We start from the raw sequence: 20,213 nt of genomic DNA on the forward strand, positions 1-20,213 counted from the left end.
CAAAAGAGAAGGAAAGCAAGTTTATGGTGAGGTCCTCTTTCAAAAACATTCTTCTCAATTTTGGAAAGAAAATGGAGCGATTAAGCATTTACGTAGAAATTGATATATTTATTCTTTTGAATGTAGTTTTTAAGAAAAAGATTATATATTATTTTCTTAGTAATTAGGCTTTAAGTCTATCACATAACATTCCGAGATCTTTTAAATAATTATAAAAACATCATATTAAATTAAAAGATAGAAAATAAGTTGTTAGTAATTTGGGTCTAAAATTATTTAATAAGTAAACATTTATAATTTGATGTAATTATTAAATAGATACAATGTTTTGTAGATATATTTTTTAAAAAGCTATTAAGTAGTTAGTTTTACTTGCATATAATATGTATTTATATAAAGTATTAAAATAAATATTACATAACAAAAGTAAAAAAGTTAAAATTATTTGAGTGTTTTATTTAATTAAAAATAGTTATTTTAGTTATTTTAAATACATATATTTCTTTCTTTTCATTTTCTATTCAATTTCACTCAAAATAAACAACTACAAAATACTTCACTTTCATTTCTTTCTTTCCTTCTATTTTCCTTTCTTTCACTTTTTTCCTTTTAGTGTTTCTTCAAAACCAAATACGACATAAATTTAAATTATTACTACACACTGCTTCTAGTTTCACCTTTCAACGTCTGGACCCCACCGACCAACAATCCCTCGCAACCTGTCAGAAACTTTTTTTGACATTAACACCACCCTATATTTAAACTAAATTAAAACCCGCTAATTAAAACTAATCAATTAATCAATCGCGTGCTACATTTCAAATCCAAAAAGCGAAAAAAAGAGAGAAGAAAGAAAATCAAAGAACCAGTCTTTCAAAAATGGCGAGTGCAACAGGGTACGGTGACGCGAACCAGAAGATAGACTACGTCTTCAAGGTCGTTCTCATCGGCGATTCAGCCGTCGGAAAATCTCAAATACTAGCTCGGTTTGCGAGAAACGATTTCAGCTTGGACTCTAAGGCGACTATCGGTGTTGAATTTCAGACTCGCACTTTGGTTATTCAACATAAGAGTGTTAAGGCTCAGATCTGGGATACTGCTGGTCAAGAACGGTTATCTTCTTCCACTGAGCTCTTCTTTCTATTCGTTTTGTTTCTTGAAATGAATACTTGTTTGTGGATCTTGTTTATTCTTTGATTTGCGTTGTTTATCTTATTTGCATGCTTTGCTGTTAGCTTGATTTGAACTTGCTTTCGTTTATGTTCGTTGCGGTATTTTACTTTTTTTGTTATTTGAGTTGGATCTTGGTTTTTTTTTGTTGTTGTGATGATTTATAGTGTGTGATGTTCATGGTTCAGTGTTGTTAAGATCCAGTTTGTGTTCTGTGTAACTTTATTTATCAGTTATGAATGTTTAAATGATGTTCAATTTTATTGTTCCGAACTTTTGAGTTTGATTTTTGCATGTAGAAACTTTTTTTAGGGTTTAATGTGAACGCGTTTGACCGATGTCAACCACACGAGTCACATTGCCGGCGCTTCTTGTTTCCGTTGTTTGACTGATGCAACAACTATTTTTAGGGTTTAATGTGAATATCTTTGAATTAGTTTGACTGATGTCAACTACACAAGTCACATTTCCGGGCGCTTATTGTTTATGCATAGTTTGACCGATGTAAAACTTTTTTTGTTTTAATGTGAATGCATTTGATGCATCTTTGAAGTTTGAATTAGTTTGACTGTTGTCCACCACACGAGTCAGTTTTTTATTAGTCAACACACATATTGTTTAGAGGGATAAAACAAAGAGTTTCAGCACTATAAACTTAGCTTTATAATTATTGTTTATAGATCTTATTTCTTCTTCAGTTTTCACTGCTTATCATATTTGCACGCTTTGATGTTGGTTTATGTTTTTGAATTGGATTTGCTTTCGTTTCTGTTCATTGCAGTAGTTTACTGTTTATCTTTCTTTGTCTGCGATCTTATAGCGGCGAAGGATTTTTTTGTCATTTTAGCTTTGAGTTGGATCTTAGATTTACTTGCCGAGTTTGATCTACTGTGTGCTGATAATGGCATGCGTCGGTGAAGTCTGTTTAATGCTGTATAGATTCAGTTTTCTGTCCTCTGTAAATTTGAGTTATCAGTTTTAAATAGTCAAATTAAGTTCAACTCTATTGTTTTGAACTTGAGTATATTGTTTCAAATGTTTAAAAATATATGCTTTAATATGAATGCATTTGAGGCATCCTTGAATAAGTTTGACTGATGTCAGCTACACAAGGTCAGAGCTAAATCTTAAGTATCATGTCTATTACTAGTCTCTGTGCTTCTTGTTTTTACCTATGTTTTCTTCAGGATAAGTTTGAGCAGGTGTGAGTGTGACTAAGTAAGAAAATGAATTAGAGGTTACTAAAATTAGTGTAGCACGTGAATTAGAAATCTACTTAGCAGATATATGGAACTTACAATGGAATTATCACAAGTAGGTTTTTGATATATGTTGTGCCTTATTGCAGTTTGCATGCCCTTTTATCAGCATATTAGAATTTCAGTAGTGACTAAATAATCTTTTTGAACTTTAATATTAGAAAGCTAATAAGGGTTTGATATTATCATAATTACTGTAAGTCATCTACAATAACTTAATAGATTAATAGCATCCTTAGTAATGCATCCTATAGACTTATGATAAAATCATCAAATTTTAAGTCAAAACACGACTTACTCTTCGTCGTCTATCATTAATACGGGTCCATGTCAGACACATATATCCTGACTTTTAACACTGTTGACATAGATTGACTTAACAAATGACATGTGCTGACTGATTTCAAATGTCCTAAATTGTAAAATGAAATAATTACTGATGTCTGTGCTGCATCCCAAATCTAATAAGATACATCCATTGCATGAAAAGTGCCACCAACACACTTGCTTTATAATTGGTCTATTTTTTATTAGGCAACACATTTGTCTCATAAATTATTTAGCTTTAAAGTGTGTTGACTTTTAAAAATAGACAAATTGTAAAAAACTGTGTTGTAAAGTGCGGTGTTGCTAGGAAGATATTCATAGGAACTGGATCTGGGTGTTGGGAGAAGAGGGAACCAAAAAGGCACGTTGCTTAAAAAGAAGAATAGGAGAAGAGAAAACAGAGTGCTTCATTAATATAACTCATCTCAGCAACTCTGAGTCAGTGAGATTGGAGGAAGAAAACAGTTTGTAAAATGAATGTCTCTAAGAGAGTCTTGCCTTTCCTTCAAAAACCCAACTATCCACAAAACTGAATTCCCTACTATTCTCTTCCCACATCTTTATAATCTACATCTGCCAATTCTGTAGGAGTTCTATCTAGTCTGCCCTTGCAGGAAGGCTTTGTATATTGCTGCACGTTTAATTTGAAAATTACTACTCTCTTTGAAATGAAAACCTATCCCTCTATATTTCCAAAACTCAAATTTTGACTCATTTTGTTCTGTTGTTAATCAAAGTCATTGCCCATGTTCTTTTAATCTGCAGAGTTTGATAATATTTTTTCTAGGACTTATTTAAAACTTCATCTCAACTCAATCAATAGTTAAATTTCAAGTACATTGAATATTGATAACAATTTTCCTGATATGTATAAATGGCATGTTCTACAGGTATAGAGCAGTAACAAGTGCATACTACAGGGGTGCTGTTGGGGCAATGTTGGTCTATGACATTACCAAACGTCCGAGCTTTGATCACATACCTAGATGGTTAGAAGAGCTCCGCAACCATGCTGATAAGAATATAGTCATCATTCTTATAGGAAACAAAAGTGATCTTGAGGACCAGCGCGCAGTACCAACAGAGGATGCAAAAGAGTTCGCTGAGAAAGAAGGTTTATTTTTCTTAGAGACCTCTGCACTGGAAGCAATTAACGTTGAGACAGCCTTTATGACTGTTTTGACAGAAATATTTAACATTGTCAATAAGAAGAACCTGGCTGCTGATGAGAATCAGGGAAATGGCAACTCAGCAACTCTGTCTGGCAAGAAGATTATTATTCCTGGTCCTGCACAAGTAATCCCTTCTAAGAGTAGCATGTGTTGTCAGTAATTCTGAGTTCATTTATAATTTGTTTTGATTAACTAGATTTTCCTGGCTCTATGTTCCTAACTCCAATTTTTAATGTTTTGGCGCATTTCCCGTGTAAATTTACATCATTCAAAATTTATTTTGCCTGAGTTGTTGATTTAAGACCTGCAGTTTGGAAGTAAATTACAAACTGCTTGTTACAATCCCTAGTAGTTTAGTAGATGGCCTGGCTGGAATTGGTATATTGTTGATTGTAAAATATTGTTATACCAAATAGCCTAATATAGAAAGCTAGAGAATCAATTTGCCTAATATATAGGTTAGTTACTGCTGTGGCAGTTCCCCTATCTATATTGCATGCTTGAACACGCAGATATAGTTCATTGAAGTTCCAGATTCAAATCGTCAGCAATGTTAAGAAAACTTGGTACGAGTATTGCACAATGCAAAACCTGACAGCTGCAATAATGTTAATCAGCTATTTTTCCATCATGTTTTGTTAGTAATACATGTGTGTTTGTACGTTATATAGTAATAAATTGATAAACCCTGTATCAACCTGAAGAAGAATACTAACGCTGTGGAAAGTGTGGAAATTGGAAATTATACTTGACCTCAGGATAAGATTAAACATTGTGTTTCTAAGATTTTAAAATTTGAAATGATATTCGCCTCGTTTAGCTAATGCTCAGCGCATTTATCATGTTCAAGCAATGCCGACGAAACTTCCTAACCCCAGCCCGAATTGAAGTTAGTTATAGATTTCTTAAAAATAAAAAATCATTTTCCTTTGTTACATGTGATGAAAAACTTATCCCACATATAACATTTATCTCTTCACCCCTTCATTTTACTCAAATTGACCAATTTGCTTACCGGAATTAAAGTTGACCAACATTTTACTCAAGTTGACCAATTTGCTTACTAGAACAATGATAGGCAAAAATTTTTTTTTTCAATTGATTTGGTGAGAAGTAAAAGAAAAGAAAAAATCACTTCTAAATACATATCGGAGCACTTGGAAAACATTGACCTGATTTGGTATTTTCTCTTCACTTACAAATAATTGATTGAGTTTTTATTTATTTTATTTTGGCATTCACTGGATTACTTCAAATTTAATAATTCGCTATGTTGTCAGTTTTTTCTCAATCAAATTGCATATTTTTATCAGAATGCATATTTTTAATTGATTCGGTTTGTTATTTTGATCTTCATCGGATTACACCTTTACTAGTGATCTAGTTCATTAATTTGTTTTAGTGGATTACTTCCCTTTGAGTTTTTGGATGTGCTTTTTATTAATATTTTCAATTTATGCTTTCTTAAAAAAAAATAATGGTGCGAAGTAGAGGTTGCAATGGTAGGACTATTTTGTGTTGAACGAGGTGATTTAGTTAGCTAAGCGAATGAGAGAATGAGAGATGCACGACAAAAAGAGCAACTAGCACTTTAGGAGCAACATCGTCACTTTTTAGAAGAGTCGTGTGATACATCTCTCAAAACATATTAGAAGAGTCATATTTGTTCGTCAATTAGATTTAGTTACATGTGGATTCTTAAATTAGTTATTCACTCATGTTTTTTTTATTGTATTAGACTTTTTGTTGAATTGAAAGATATCTTGATTACTTGAAAATGGTCATCATAGCCTTAGTTATAACATTATTGGCCTTTTTCAAATTAAGCCTATTATTGTGGAGGATTTTTTAAAGCATCATATATAGAGCTGTCAAATAAGCCCAATTTTTCAAAGCCCCAATTTTTTAGCCCCACTAAAGCCCTACTTTATTAAACCCTTTGTTAATGAGAAATTTTTTAGGCCCCATAATTTTAGGCCCCTTAATTAATGTGTTATTTTTGGGCCCTATTAAGGGGCCTTATTTTGTTTCAAAAATTTCATTTCTAGTTCCAATATAAATTATTACTCTTGTAATTTATAAAGTAAGATTAACGGTAACAAGTCTATGTTTTACAAACTAATCATTTATCTCTAACTAACTAACTAACTTGTCTCAATTTGTTATGTAGGTAGCGTTACACCTATGCTTGATTACTATGGATACTACCTTCTCTCTTCTCTATATAAGTACTATGTATGGACTTCCACACAAGCTAATAAAGGGATTCTCCTTTATTCATATTTATATATAAAGTAGTTTAAATAGATAATTTGCAAGATCATCACTTCTCATTTAATCACTTCAAAAGCATTTTTTCTATACATTTCCTCAATTTTTCAGAAAGAAACATAGGATAATATATGACAAACTAAATTTACAATTTAAAAAAAAAAACTCAGGATTGCCCTTTCAACTGAGAAAACGCCTTCGGACTCGGTTATTTTAGTTATTGAAATCAAAAGAACATTCTGAAAGCATCAACAACTTTCTCAGGCCTGTCAAAAAATACAAAGGTAAAATCTATAAAAGATTGAATAAAATTTTCTACAATGTATTAGAATAAAAATTTTTAGTTTTTCTAAAAAGTTGCTTTTTTAGTTTTTTAGCGCAATTTTTTAATTTTTTTAAAAAAACTTTTTATTTATTTATAATTTTTAATATATTTATTTTGTTTAAAAGTTATTTTTTTTTTTAATTTTTTATTATTTTATTTTTTAAATTAAAATTTTAATTTTATTTGATTTGGGGCCTAATGGCCCTCTTTTAAATTTTGGGGCCTTTTAAGTTTGGGCCCTATGTGTTTAAGGGCCTATTATTTTTGAATTTTTTTTAGGCCCCATTATTATGGGGCTGGGGCTCAAATTAATTGGCCCCATAAATTGACACCTCTAATCATATATACCTAAAAAATACTTTATATAATTTTTAAAAAGTCTTTTAGTTTTTGAACATGTATCTCCGAACGCTCTTGTATCATTTAATGTTAGATTGTTCCGAAGATACATATCCATAAAGTGGTCGGAGATGTAATTTCAAATTTATGCAGACAGTAACACATATTAATTTGTGAATGATTCTCCAATCAAATAGTGTTAGAACATATTCTAAGATTTGACTATAATAACGATATGAATATAATGACATATATAAAATTATAAGTCAAGATTACACAAATCACATCCAAAAGTTACACCGAAGTTGATAAACAAAATACAATCCAAAATATATCTAGAGTGCAAATACAATAATTTACTTTGTATGACGGACTATGAGTTGGCCTCGCCCTCGTTTCCCCATATTTTTGTGTTGTCTCCTGTACTGTAGAGCCTCCCAAGCATGGCATCTGCAACACCCATCGCCTTAGAGCCATCTGGAAAGAGTCTTCCATCAATATTCGCCTGCCCAATCTTCATAATACTATGACACTTAGATAAGACATCAACAACATGGTCTTCCCTAGCCAGCTCCTTCTCTAATATCTCCTGATGAGCTGGTTTAAGTGAATCTCTTGGAGCATCGTGTACCATATTAGGATGTGACACCCGGAAGAAAAATCAGATATAACCATCTACGTAGCTCTAGTCGTTCGGTGCTATGGTATTTTGTGGCTCATCTGGTACCAGATGATTGACATAATAATCAAACATAACATTCATATCCTCATGTTTCACAGTGAGAGGAGTAGACACAAAAGGGTCTTTAGGAATAAACTGCATGTAGCCTAACTGACGCATGACACGCTCAGGAAGATGAAGAGCCGTCAAACGCGACCTGCAAGCCAACCACCCCAAGTATAAGTCAATGTCATTAAAAGGAATTGTCTCATGGTGATCGATGTAACAATGGAATTGTATATCCTCAAAGACCAAGCGATCAATATACACCCTGAACGGCTCTATCGCCTGGTTCCCTCTGAGCGGGGAGAAAGCAGAAGCACGCGGCTTATCCTCGATATAAGTTGGCTCAAGTGGCCAGCCAGAGATGTGTGCAAAATGCTGCAGGATCCAGCCCAGAAAACAAGCATCAATAGTTAGTAACGGTGTTGCAATAATTAAGAAAATGATACACAAGCAATAGAAGACCAAGAAATGTTACCGTTAAAAGTGTGATACTTCCTGTCACATGCTTCGTCTTCCACATACATCCTTCAGATAACTTAGCATACAAGTATACCAAACAAGCGCCCATCTAATTCTACACATGGATTTGCTCAAAGTCCTCAAAGTACCGCAAATTATTTGACATCAACATAAGTGGCTCTCTGCTCAAATTCAACAAGTATTAGTAGCATTCTAACTGAAGGAAATTTGTAGGACTGAATTTGGTTACATTGATCATGGACTTCTTTCAGCCTTTTTTGGGTTATGTCACACAGTGACTTCATCATTTCATATTCCCATCAATAAGATGAGTATCACTCTTAATGATGTATCGTGTATCATGCATCTTCCTATCACAAACAATGTTGGATCACACCCCATTCAAAGAATGCAAGTAGCTTGGCAGTTTCTAGTCTATAAAGTACGGTATACAATTATATCCAATGGTTTTACATAGTTTTCAACCCATAAATGACGCCAACACCACATGTAGATCGCCGACCTAAGCCAACTCATTAGAATATCTAAGAGGAAAAATATGCTAAGGCAATCCATGATATGGATGTCTTGCATAGTTGTCTTTGTATCGTCAATATTTATGATGCTGCCATTAATTAAGGAAAGTTTCAGGAAGGCACCCCCCGTGGGATACCATACATGTGATGTTATTAGAGACACATAGTACACTATAATATGTGAGGCGTCGGGGGAACAAATTATGCTCTAGACGCGTCGGGGGAACAAATTATGCTCTAGACGCACTAGTTAGACTCTTTAATAGACCATTTACATTTATGTAAATATTTTGAGTTTTAATTTATGACATTTATCTTATGAATTACATATGTATATCTTGTTTTACCAATCGACTTATGTATGATAACTGGTTTTAGGTATGATATCTTATTTTGTGTGTTAAAATTATGGGACTTACGTATTCTAAAATTTAACTTTATTTGTGCAAATAAAACATCTTTAAAACAATGAGATGTTATGTATGTTAAAACAATACACTATTATTCAAACAAAATGTTGATAGTCGACTTAAGGGTGTATCCAGATAGTGTTATCTGGATTCACTGTGCATGAAAATATGTTGTATAAACACTATTATCAATCGAGTCAGGGGTTTGTTCGAATAGTGCTATATGGATACACCTTGAGTTAAAAGTTTGATATCTTAATATGGTTATCAATGGAATCAGGGGTTTGTCTAGATAGCGTTATTTGAATCTACCATGTGTTCAAAATATGATGTCTAAGCATGATTATCATTTAAGTTAGAGGTTTGTCCGGCGGTTTGTCCGGCTAGTGTTATCCGGATAAACCCTGCCTGCAAAATCTGATGTATAAACACGGTTATCAATTGAGCAAGGGGTTTGCCCGAATAGTGTTATTCGGATACATAATGAATTAAAAGTTTGATGTCTAAATATGGTTATCAATTGAGTCAGGAGTTTGTCCAGATAGTGTTATTCAGATAAATGTTACACGTTAAATATAATGTCTAAACATGGTTTAGAGTTCTGTCAACGATGTGTTTGGATATTGTCATTCGTAGGGATGATAATGGGTAGGGTACTATAGTACCTGTTCTCATACCCACAGTTAAAAAAAAATCCTTGTACCGAGTCCATACTTGTGTGTGCATCAATCTTTATACTTGTACGCATACCGTATGGGCACCTAAGCACCCGTACTTGTTACCTGTAGTTCTAGTAAAAAATAAATCTACATATTTTTTATCCTTGAATTTATGTTATAATACTATGATTCTTTGACCAAATGTCGATGTGTATCTCGTTATGTTGCATTACAATCATGTTATTCACTGCTACCCACCCTTGCATAAATCATTATTTCTTTCTCTCAACCATTTCTTTAATATACCATGAGCAGATTCAACCATATTTATTGGGGTATTTCTAAGGTTTCTAACCTGATCAATTCACACACAAACTATTTTCTCCTTCACCTAGTCTAAAATTGTAGTTTCACTGTATTTCAAAAAATTTAGATATTTCGTGCACACACTTATGAACTGCGTGACATAATAAACATATGAATTCTTTGTAGAAGAATTTATTATAACATTTCATGCATTATAAATTTCAATATTTGGACAGGTTTGTACATTTTCCTGTTTCACCCTTGATTTGTTTGTTTCTCAATATTCTCTTAGTTTTAGATCACTCTTTTTTTTTGGGTTATGTGATACTGGCATTATAAAGTATACGAAGAAGGAAATCCAATTGATTCAGCTACTTTCACCCTTGAATTCATCAATGAAGTATTGCGACCAATGACAATCACATGTGCATGTTTTCTTAATCTTTCAACATATTGTTACACATTTCTAGAGCCCAAATAACATTATCCTCTTCTTCAGATTTCAAAAACACAAAGCCAATTGAATATGTCATATCTATAGAAGTAATACCAACAATTTCAAGTAGCGGTAACATGTATTTGTTGGTCTTATATGTTGAATCAATTATCAATACATTAAGAAATGTGTTACATAACTTGATGGATTCAAGATGCATCCAAAATATTTCTCGAACAAATTTTTCATCATCATGCACTCTATACATAGAAATATATTGATATTCCTCAAATAGTTTCAACTGTTATTGCATTTCAAATCTTAAACCCCTTACCGCTTTCTTATTTTTGTGGCGAACATTATAAACTTGTTTAATATTTGAGACACTTTCGGTTCTGTTCTATTTCAAAGTTGCGAGTATGATTTTTGGTTGAATCATGTTCATTGTCATCTCAACAATAATTTTTTGTCTCCATAATCAAAACGATAGACAATCAGATAATCAATTAACTTGTGATCAAATCCATGGTTATTATGTATACCACAAATTATGTGGCGCCCACACAACTTAAAAGGACTCCCACATTGCATTCTTAGGTGTCATCATGTTTTGACTTTCAAATAAGTTTTTTATACTTACAACTTCTTGCACACCTCATTGTACCAAATGCACGTCTTCTATCAGAAGCAGAATCATATTTCCCTATTAATATCTCAAAATCTAATTGTCAGCTTCTGCCCAAACTCATTTAAGCATATGACCACATAATGTCAACTCATATTCAGTAGCAAATTTTTTTTCAACATCAACGTGTACAATACCCGATTGAAGATCTTCCGATACGCAGTCATCTAATGCATTTAGCTTGGTTGACAACATCGAAGTGCACCATACCTACAACCATTGAAAATCAACAAAATTCAGACAACCATTTTAAAAAAATTATGAGGCAATTATTAGGTTCCAGATGATACTATCGGAACAACTTCAACAATGAATTAAAAAACCAAATCAGTATTCAATGATGTTGACATATAATTGAATCGTGTTACCAAATGTAATTATTGAATAAGAGAAGAATTTTTAGAGGGTTTGAGGAAATGTATAATGAGGTCTTAAATGAGAGGGTATGATGGTGTTTACGCAATAAACATGACACTTTAATTAGTAACATTCGAACTATATAATTTGCTGTCCAGATGCTATCATCGAACGTATAAATTTCTTTTTCAAAAAAATCATTCCAACTATTGATGGATTAGGGTGTGTCCATGTTGTATTATCTGGACGAGCCAAAATGATTAAATTTGAAAATTCAGAGATTAAAGAAACATTTAAGGTTGAATGAACAATCCCCAACTGAGTTTTGTATCACAAGTACTTAAACTTAATTTCAAGCTTAAAACATGTTATTTATTTATTTATAGATACAAAAAAAAAAGAAAAAGACCCTTCATCTTTCTAAACAACAAGTCGAATCATTGACTTTATTTTGACCTATGTCCATACAAAAACCATGCAATATTGCTATTGATATAATAAAACAAAATTGATGCAGTGTTGTTGGCTTTGCTAAGAAGATCAAGGAGTATGAAAAACCAAAATTAAGAGTCGTGACTAAAAAAAATAGTCTTGTTAAACCAGCTCAGCTCAGATAATAGTTGTACATCTACATTCGACTTTAGGAACACAAGTTCAAAAATACAAAATCTCATTTATTCACCTTTAAAGGGTGAAATTCTGATCATTAGAGTATTAGACAAAAAAGCGCATATATGCTGTGTATGCGCAAACATGGGTGTGATGCCTACTCAAGATTTAACTATTTGCTAGAAATTTTGCATGTTTATGCTACTATTAAGCACAACTAATAAAAAATGTAAATAATATTAAAATAATTTCAAAATGTATTTTGATGGCCCACATTGAATAAATAAGTGCTCTGACTTTTATCATCAAATAGCTTCCACATCATGACTGTTGCCGTTTGATTCCTGTTCTACATCTCTCACATTATTAGATGGTTTGTCCTCATGCATGGATGGAGGACCCTTTTTCTGTTACACTGTCTAAACGCATTAAAAGCCTTTCAAGCAGTTCTTCACATTCTATTGAAGTAACCATCACGGTCAAACTCGCACGACCCTTCCAGCATCCAATGGCTATTGATGATTCATCTACTCGGAGAGTCTCTGCAGAGACTTTGTTTCCTGTAAAAAAAAGTGTGGTGTCACGTAAACAGTCAAGTCAACGGGAATGTGTCCAATGTGTCAAGGCAGTAAATAAATACCTTCACCCAGAACGATCACGCAACAGCCTGGCTTTAGGTTTGCCACCTTTTCACCAAAGTTGGCGTCAACAAATTCTGCAAATTTTACATTTTTATACTGGAGAAGGTGTTTGAAATCTATGGCAGATGCACTTAGGATCTGTTTGGTGAGATGAGGAAGGATAAGGGGCAATCCTTCAGAAGTGATTCTGAAAGCACATTCTACAGATCTACCTTCACGTGACTTTTGTCTTTCCTATATGATAAGAGCAAATAGATTTCACTTGGTTATTCACAAGAAATAATAGAATAGGTAGCCTGTGCATTAAGTAACATTACAATGAGAACAAAAGCATAGAGAGTTCATGGAGAAAAATGTTATACTTACAAATATTTTTAGGCCAACAGAAGTTATTTTAAGTTGCTGCCCAACTGATAAGTTCAACTCAAGAACATTCTTGACTGACTTGGAGATGTAGTAAATTCTTTTTACATTGCTTGTATCGCTGTTTCTTGTTACAAGGTGACCGTCTAATGGGAACTGCTTATCAATGCCATAAAATGCCTCTATGCTTTTTATAATTGATTCATCTTTGAAGAAGACGACAGGGTCAACACCTCTCCATTTGCCTTGTACCTGAAGCTTTCTTTTACTTGGAGTGATCTTTGCTATGTTTTCTTCATTATGAGGCTCCTGGGCTTCCTCGGAATCCCCTTCTTCATCTATAACAGGACTAAATTTAAAATCTGCAGTGTTGGGTTCATTTTTATTATCCTCGGAAACTTGTTCGCAAACTTCTTGTGCATCCTCATTATTGCCCAGGTTTACTGATTCTACATGTTGATTATTAACTTCTTTTCTACGTTTTACTTCAATTGCTGCAAAACAGTAAATAAACATATACAAAATGTTAAAAACGACAGCTTGAGTTTTCTCAAAATTCATCCAAATTTCTTGGCCACCTTTATCTAGATTTTAGAGAGATAGGAAAAAAACAGAAATCATATAAGAAATAACCTGGCAGAGGAGAAATCTTTTGCAATACAGCTATAAAGAAGGCTCCAGAGTTCTGATCATGAGGCACTAAACGCATGCATAGCTCTAGTGGGAAATCAGAAACTATCTCAGTAAACCCATGCATTGCAGGATTCTCCTCTATCTGAACACCATCTTCAGGATGTCCGTTAGCATCACAATTACTGTTACAGTCAATATCTCGATAGCTTCCCCCATTTGGAAACATGCTGGGAAGAACTGCACTTCTACGAACCTTGGCAACCTCTTTGCAGGAAACCAAGGACTTGCCTTTGTCACGCACCTGCATCGCCAAAGACAAAGCCACACTATCAAACATGTTTAAATACATAGAGCTGCATGACAAATTCAACCTTTTCTTGTCTTTAAAATCTGAAGAATATGAGCATTTTTACATACATAATCCAACATGTGCGGCTGGAAAAGCAAGTTCAAGTTGGATAAAAACATACTAATTTTCTATTGAGGAAGTTTGAAACTCAATGTTTTCCTATGAACATGAACATAGGAATAACTAGATGGACATCCAAATGATACAAATGGAAAAAAAAAAATCAACTAAGACACATTTCTAAAACCTAACGGTTAAAGTCTATAGTCATAAATGAATAACATCTTTTACTGATAAAACAACATATCAACAAAGCAGTGGCAAGAGTTGCAAGAGATAACTGTCAGACTGTGCGAGGTTTTCTGCCAAAAGCTACTATATGAGAATTGAGGAGTATATTATATTCAAAAAACAATTATGGGCCCGTTTGTTTTGGCTTTTTTTAAAAATGATTTTTATAGTGTTACAAAATTTTGTGAAAAAATTTTGTGCAAAGAAACTTTGTATAAAAGCTTCCAATGAAAATTTTGTTTGAATACTTATTCTTAAAATTTGATTTTAGGTATTTCATCTATTTATGGAGAGAAAAAATTGGATATCAAAATTTCAAAAAATCATTTAATTTTGAAGCTATTTCAAATAGATTTTCATAAAAATCATTTTTGAAATACAACTTTTTAAAAAAATTGCGATTTTGGCTAAATTTTGGTCTTCAATAATGTGTGTTTATGTTATAAGATGTCAAAATTAGTGTTTCATTTTAGAAAAAACGAATATAAAAAAACTTGTAATATTTTGAAAAACGGTTTTTGAAAATCTATTTTCAAAAAATACAAAGAAAAAATCTATTTTTTGTAATCTAGAGAGGGAAAGCCGAGGAAACATGGAGTGCCTCAATTAGACAACTTTTGTAAACATTTTCAGTTGACACATGCTCAGTTTTTGCGCGTGTAAGCCAATCAAGATATTCCTTTATTGTAACTACATGTAGCACCTTCAAAACACCGCAGCTGAAAGCAATAAATAGTCACGTAAAACACAAACCTTCCATCTCTTCAGACCTGGCCGACGTATAAGTTGGGGAAGCTCACTGGAGACATCAACAAGCTCAATAGATCCTTTGCATCTCCGTAAAACCTGGAATTGATGTAAAAGTAGGCAAGAGGGAACCAATTAAGCCTAGCCCCTCACTGTATAACATACTAAATGTCCACAAGCAGTATTCAAAGTATTCTCTAATAGACATCAAGACCAAAGCACCTAAAATAAATGTTTCTTCTTTTTTATGAGAAAAACTTACTTGCAATTTTTAAATTATGAAAAGCCAAGTATAATAAACAAAAAATGCAACTTCTTTATGAATTAAAAAGTGGTAACATCTCAGGTGGAGTTTGTCCTTTATAATCACAAGATCACAACCACAGAATGCTTTATTTTAGCTGCATTAAGAATGATGAATTGACATTGAGCTAGAAATAACAAAAGTAAGAATGAGGCACAGTAATGAATACATCAGTAAGCTTCCATTAATTAAATTACACATTTCTATCAAATACTCTTTCAAATATAAATCTAAGTTTCACTAATAAAAACAGGTTATCTATCAAATACCATGAATGGGCTAAACTAAGAATTTTATGCAGAAGGGGGGACTGCAGTGCTTGAATGGAAGCAACAGATTCAACTAACAACGCACAAGTTATTTACTTGAAAGAGAAAACAAAACACTTTATTCACAAAGCTGCCAAAGACAACTTAGTTTGGCTGGAACCAGATATAACTACAGAGCTTGTAAGGCTGATTACCTCTGCAATGACAGCTTCATTTTCAATAGGATTCATAGAGCAGGTTGAATAAACCATTCTTCCACCAACTTTAAGTAAAGATAGGCCTGATAAAATCAAAAAAGCTTTTGAGTTTGTTAAAATCGTCTAATAAGACAAGCCTTATTAACCTTAGTTCATAAATGCATATTTATATTTAAGTAGGCCAGTACTATCTTTGAAAATTTTAGAACCAAGGCCAAAAGAGGCAGTAAATTTACGCAAAAAAAAATACTTGGTGTAAGGAGTGCTTTTTCTCTACAATATGACTTCCCTTCCCAATAATAATTGTATTTCTATTATATCCATAGAGATCCTAATGGAAAATAAGCGTATTTTTGCATTATCCGCAGATGGCGTTCTTAAAAGCATAATACAGTTCCCTTGTCCAATAAGCCAAAACATAATAATGATTAACCCACACCCACCCAATTTGTCTGGCATCAATCAAAACATACCTCGCATGGCAACTAAAATTTGTAGGGTATGAAGTCCATTTCCAGTCCCTGTGTTCCTGCATACAACAAGCAAAATTAATCTTATTCTTAGCAATAAAATGACTATGGTGGCTGAAGAGAAAAAATCAGAAAAAGAAAAGAAAAGGGGAGTCTAAAAAGGATATGGCGATGGAAGGGAAAAAAGTACCATCTCCTCCAGAGATCAGGTGCTTTGCGGAGGGTACCATCTCCACTGCAGGGTACATCACACAGGACACGATCAAATAGCAGTTGGGAAGTCTGCTGACTTGCATCCATTATATCACAATCCAAGCTCAAATGACATCCAGGGAAGTGCTGAGCTTCATGGTTGGTGACAACTAGGTTTGCTGTGCACATTCGTTTTATTTGGTGGATGAGAAGATTACATCTTTGTACATCTAGATCATTTGCTATAACCTTATTATTAAACAATGACTAATCAATAAATTATGCAAAAAAAGCTTTGATGAGGACAGGTCATAGGAAGAAAGCTACTTGGTCTGGAAAATCAAATGTAATAGAGAATAACATGAAGCACTTGTTCAGAAACAAACCATTCCATCAGGCAACAATCCTGCTTTAGTTGATCGGTGTAAAATTTCAAGCAATTGGAATGTTTTTGAACCTGGTGCAGCACACACTGAACAGAAGAAAAGTAAAAGCAAAATAGTTAGAAACACTGAAATTAACATTCCAAATAAATAAAAAAGAGAAAGAGCTGGTAAAAATGACAAAAGTACTGGTTCAGCATAAGTTGCTTACTATCAAGTACAATGTGATTTGAATGTACATCTAAGAACAGAGGAGGCACCTGCATTGCAAACAAAACATTTGTGTGCACAAGTCAAATTCTTGAAAAGTAAGTGCCTACTTTAGACTATATGGTCATGTCGTGCGATAGTTGTTAAACAGGCTTACCATGCTGACAGCTTCCTGTCTAGTGATATTTCCAATTTCATTTTCTAGCTTTAAGAATTCATGAAACCTGAGATGTTAATGTGATAAGAAGCATTGGCCAATTAGTTAGAAGAACAAACTTATGTGTATAAAATATTTCAACGAACAGAATCATGCATCCTGCTTTTTTTTGAAAAATAATTAAATGTGATGCAAGATTCACAAGGACTTAAATGCTTATGAGAGTAGTTTTAAGCCTTGGAGGATTTAATATAAGTAACAATGAACTTTGACTATTAGTTATCAATTTGACTTTAATGTTTCATTGTTGTGTATTCTTCTAATTTTTAGCTTTTGTGTATGGTATAAACTTTCCGGTATTGTTTCCCTAAACCTTGATGTAGCGGCCATAAGGCCCATAACGCTAGCCACTACTAGCCACTATTGACGACATTGTATCCAATGCAAAACTAAGTTGAACGAATTCATGTCATGCACTTAAACAATCGTAGATAATAACTTATTTACCTCTTAAGTGATTGATTCTTCCTGAGCTGCATACGGGAAAAATTCGAATGCCAAGCCAGATTTTCAGGATACCATGGCAAGGGTCTAATGGCATCCTCCTCATCCCCTTCAAGAACCTACATGCAACAATTCAGGAATCAAACTGAGACTTTAAAGAAACAAAAAAAGCAGTGTGATTATTGATGACTTACAATGGTCTGAAGAGCACGTGCAAAGTCATTTTCCAGCTGCGACCGAATATCAGCATGAAAAAGGCTACTGAAATCACATGAAAAACATAAAAAATAAAATAAAAGTGAGCCATATATCAAAACAATTTGAATAAACTAATCTATTTTCAAATGGATTTGAATATTACTAGCTAGTAGTATCCATACATTGTAGGGTATTTTTTTAAAATTTGAAAGAAACTTATCTAAAAATATTTAAATTATAAATATAAATAAATTAAAGATATGGGACTTTTTAAACTATGAAAAAAAAAATATAAAAATAATACTTTTATAAGAGACACTTAGAATCTAGAAATCAAATTAGATATGTGGATCAAAGAAAAAATAAATCAAATTAGATCTAGACTAAATTGAATCAAGTTGTATAGACTACTCCAAGGGAACAAAGCTTGAATATAAAACCTTAATTAAGGATCCAAATCTTCTCATCACTTGGACCAATAGACATTAGTAAATTATAGATGTAAATCAAGACCTCCATCATTTGCATTAGTTTGATCATGTGTTTATGAAATTCAAATTCCGAGTTATAAAAGGTTTGACATTGATAGTCCAAAAATTTATGATGAACTAAATTCAGGCAACAGAATGTAGGAAGAGCTTACTTAAGCTTATCTTATGACAAACAACTTGAAAAAAGCTTATGAAAATAACTTAGTCGTCGAGCACATGAACTATTTTCAACTTAGTCGAGCACATGAACTTACTTGAAACTTTCCTTCTTTTCCTTTTCTATTGTAAAAATAACTTACACAGTAAGTCCTTTATTGAACAAGCTCATGTTAAACAGCTTTTGTTATAGCTTCCGTTACAGTTTGATAATTGGCTTCGTATTCTATTGAAGTGAATAAATAGACACTAAACAGTTGAACTGTTATTATACTAGTTGATAGATACAAGATCTAAGTCCAAACCTGGAATTGATTCTAAATGCTGCAGGCAATGGAGTTCTGAGAACTTGCATGAATGAATCCCATTCTTCTAGAGGCACGATGTTCTGCTCCTGAAAACACGAAAAGTGATTGAAATTAGCAACAAAAAAAAATTAAGGAATTGGTGATGGTGATGGTGATAGTTATAGTTGATGAAAAGCGTGCCTTGTAATAGTTATCGAAATCAGGGTTTTGAATATCGTAAGGGTTAGTGGTGGAAGGAAGTGATTCTGGACGGTGTTGGTTCCAAACATTTTCTCTGTTTTGCTGGAAGTGCTTCCTCTGAGTACGGCTCTTCCCTCCTTTGCCTCGCCCCATTTCAGTTTCAGTTTGAGTTTCAGAGTGAAAGAACTTGATGTTTGCATTTCCACTACCGGTGTGATAGTTTGTTTGGGCCTTTCTTTCAATGTTCTTGAGTTGGACCTTTTTCGCGTGAGAAATAATCAAGCATTTAACTTGCCACCCTCAAAATTATATCTGATACCCCTCTATATTTTCTTAATACCAAAAAATACTCCTCGTCAAAAAATAACAACTTTTTCGAACAAGATTTCCGCACTGTTGTTGAAAATTTCTCGTATGTACAAATTTCCAGTAATTCATTTTGAAAATTTTAATAAGATACAATTTTTTCTAGAAATTTTAAAATCTACTATTCTAAGCCAAAAATTTAGTTCAAAGGTGAAATTCCTGGTAGAATATTGAATGAAATTTTTTTAACGATCTGAATTTTGCCGACAGTTTTGTAGGGTTGTGATTTCACCGACAATTTTGTATGGTCTAGAATGAATCCGAAGTTGAATAAAAAGGGGCATGTGTTGTAGATAGGGCTGGAAATGAGTCGAGTTGAACTCGCCTCAGTTCGGCTCGACTCGTTAAGAATTTGTTCAGCTCAAATATCAGTTCGAGTTCGTCTCGAACTTTTTTTAGCTCAAACTCGACTCGCTAGAAGTTCACGAACAACTTGTTAGGTTCAACTCGTTTGCTTCACGGACTTAAAAGTCATTTTTCAATATATATATATATATATATATATATATATATATATATATATATATATATATATATATATATATATATATATATATATATAATATGACATTTTAAATTAATATTTTTAAAAATAAAAAATGTAGAAATAAAATAAAAGTTAAAAGATTAGAATTTATACGATGTTGATTTTATTTGCATAATTATTTTTAGAAATATTTTGCTTACTTGAGAATATAAATTATTAATTAAAACCGTTAGATTAAAAGAAAATATAGGGCTAAGATTTGGAGAAGAT

General features: G+C 32.9%; 3 protein-coding genes across 3 annotated transcripts; 1 reads left to right on the forward strand and 2 right to left on the reverse strand.

Annotated features, from left to right (window-relative positions):
- Positions 1–791: 791 nt before the first annotated feature.
- On the forward strand, positions 792–4,173 carry LOC131661461 (ras-related protein Rab11A-like). Its single transcript, XM_058931007.1, has 2 exons — positions 792–1,112; positions 3,647–4,173. Exons 1-2 carry the CDS (start codon positions 880–882, stop codon positions 4,086–4,088), a joined length of 675 nt encoding a protein of 224 aa, XP_058786990.1. The 5' UTR covers positions 792–879; the 3' UTR covers positions 4,089–4,173.
- Positions 4,174–7,548: 3,375 nt separating this feature from the next.
- Positions 7,549–8,158, reverse strand: LOC131658065 (uncharacterized). The gene is made up of 2 exons (XM_058927400.1): positions 8,066–8,158; positions 7,549–7,965 (listed from the first exon to the last, which is right to left on the reverse strand). The coding sequence occupies exons 1-2, from the start codon at positions 8,156–8,158 to the stop codon at positions 7,549–7,551; spliced, it is 510 nt and encodes a 169-aa protein (XP_058783383.1).
- Positions 8,159–11,941: 3,783 nt separating this feature from the next.
- LOC131661462 (uncharacterized) lies at positions 11,942–19,312 on the reverse strand. The gene is made up of 15 exons (XM_058931009.1): positions 19,091–19,312; positions 18,908–18,996; positions 17,952–18,018; positions 17,761–17,876; positions 17,254–17,320; positions 17,098–17,146; positions 16,890–16,975; positions 16,502–16,752; positions 16,315–16,370; positions 15,839–15,924; positions 15,078–15,170; positions 13,685–13,985; positions 13,055–13,545; positions 12,688–12,922; positions 11,942–12,607 (listed from the first exon to the last, which is right to left on the reverse strand). Exons 1-15 carry the CDS (start codon positions 19,241–19,243, stop codon positions 12,429–12,431), a joined length of 2,319 nt encoding a protein of 772 aa, XP_058786992.1. The 5' UTR covers positions 19,244–19,312; the 3' UTR covers positions 11,942–12,428.
- Positions 19,313–20,213: the final 901 nt, after the last annotated feature.

This window comes from Vicia villosa, linkage group LG3, assembly GCF_029867415.1.
Source record: "Vicia villosa cultivar HV-30 ecotype Madison, WI linkage group LG3, Vvil1.0, whole genome shotgun sequence".
Lineage (NCBI taxonomy): Eukaryota > Viridiplantae > Streptophyta > Magnoliopsida > Fabales > Fabaceae > Vicia > Vicia villosa.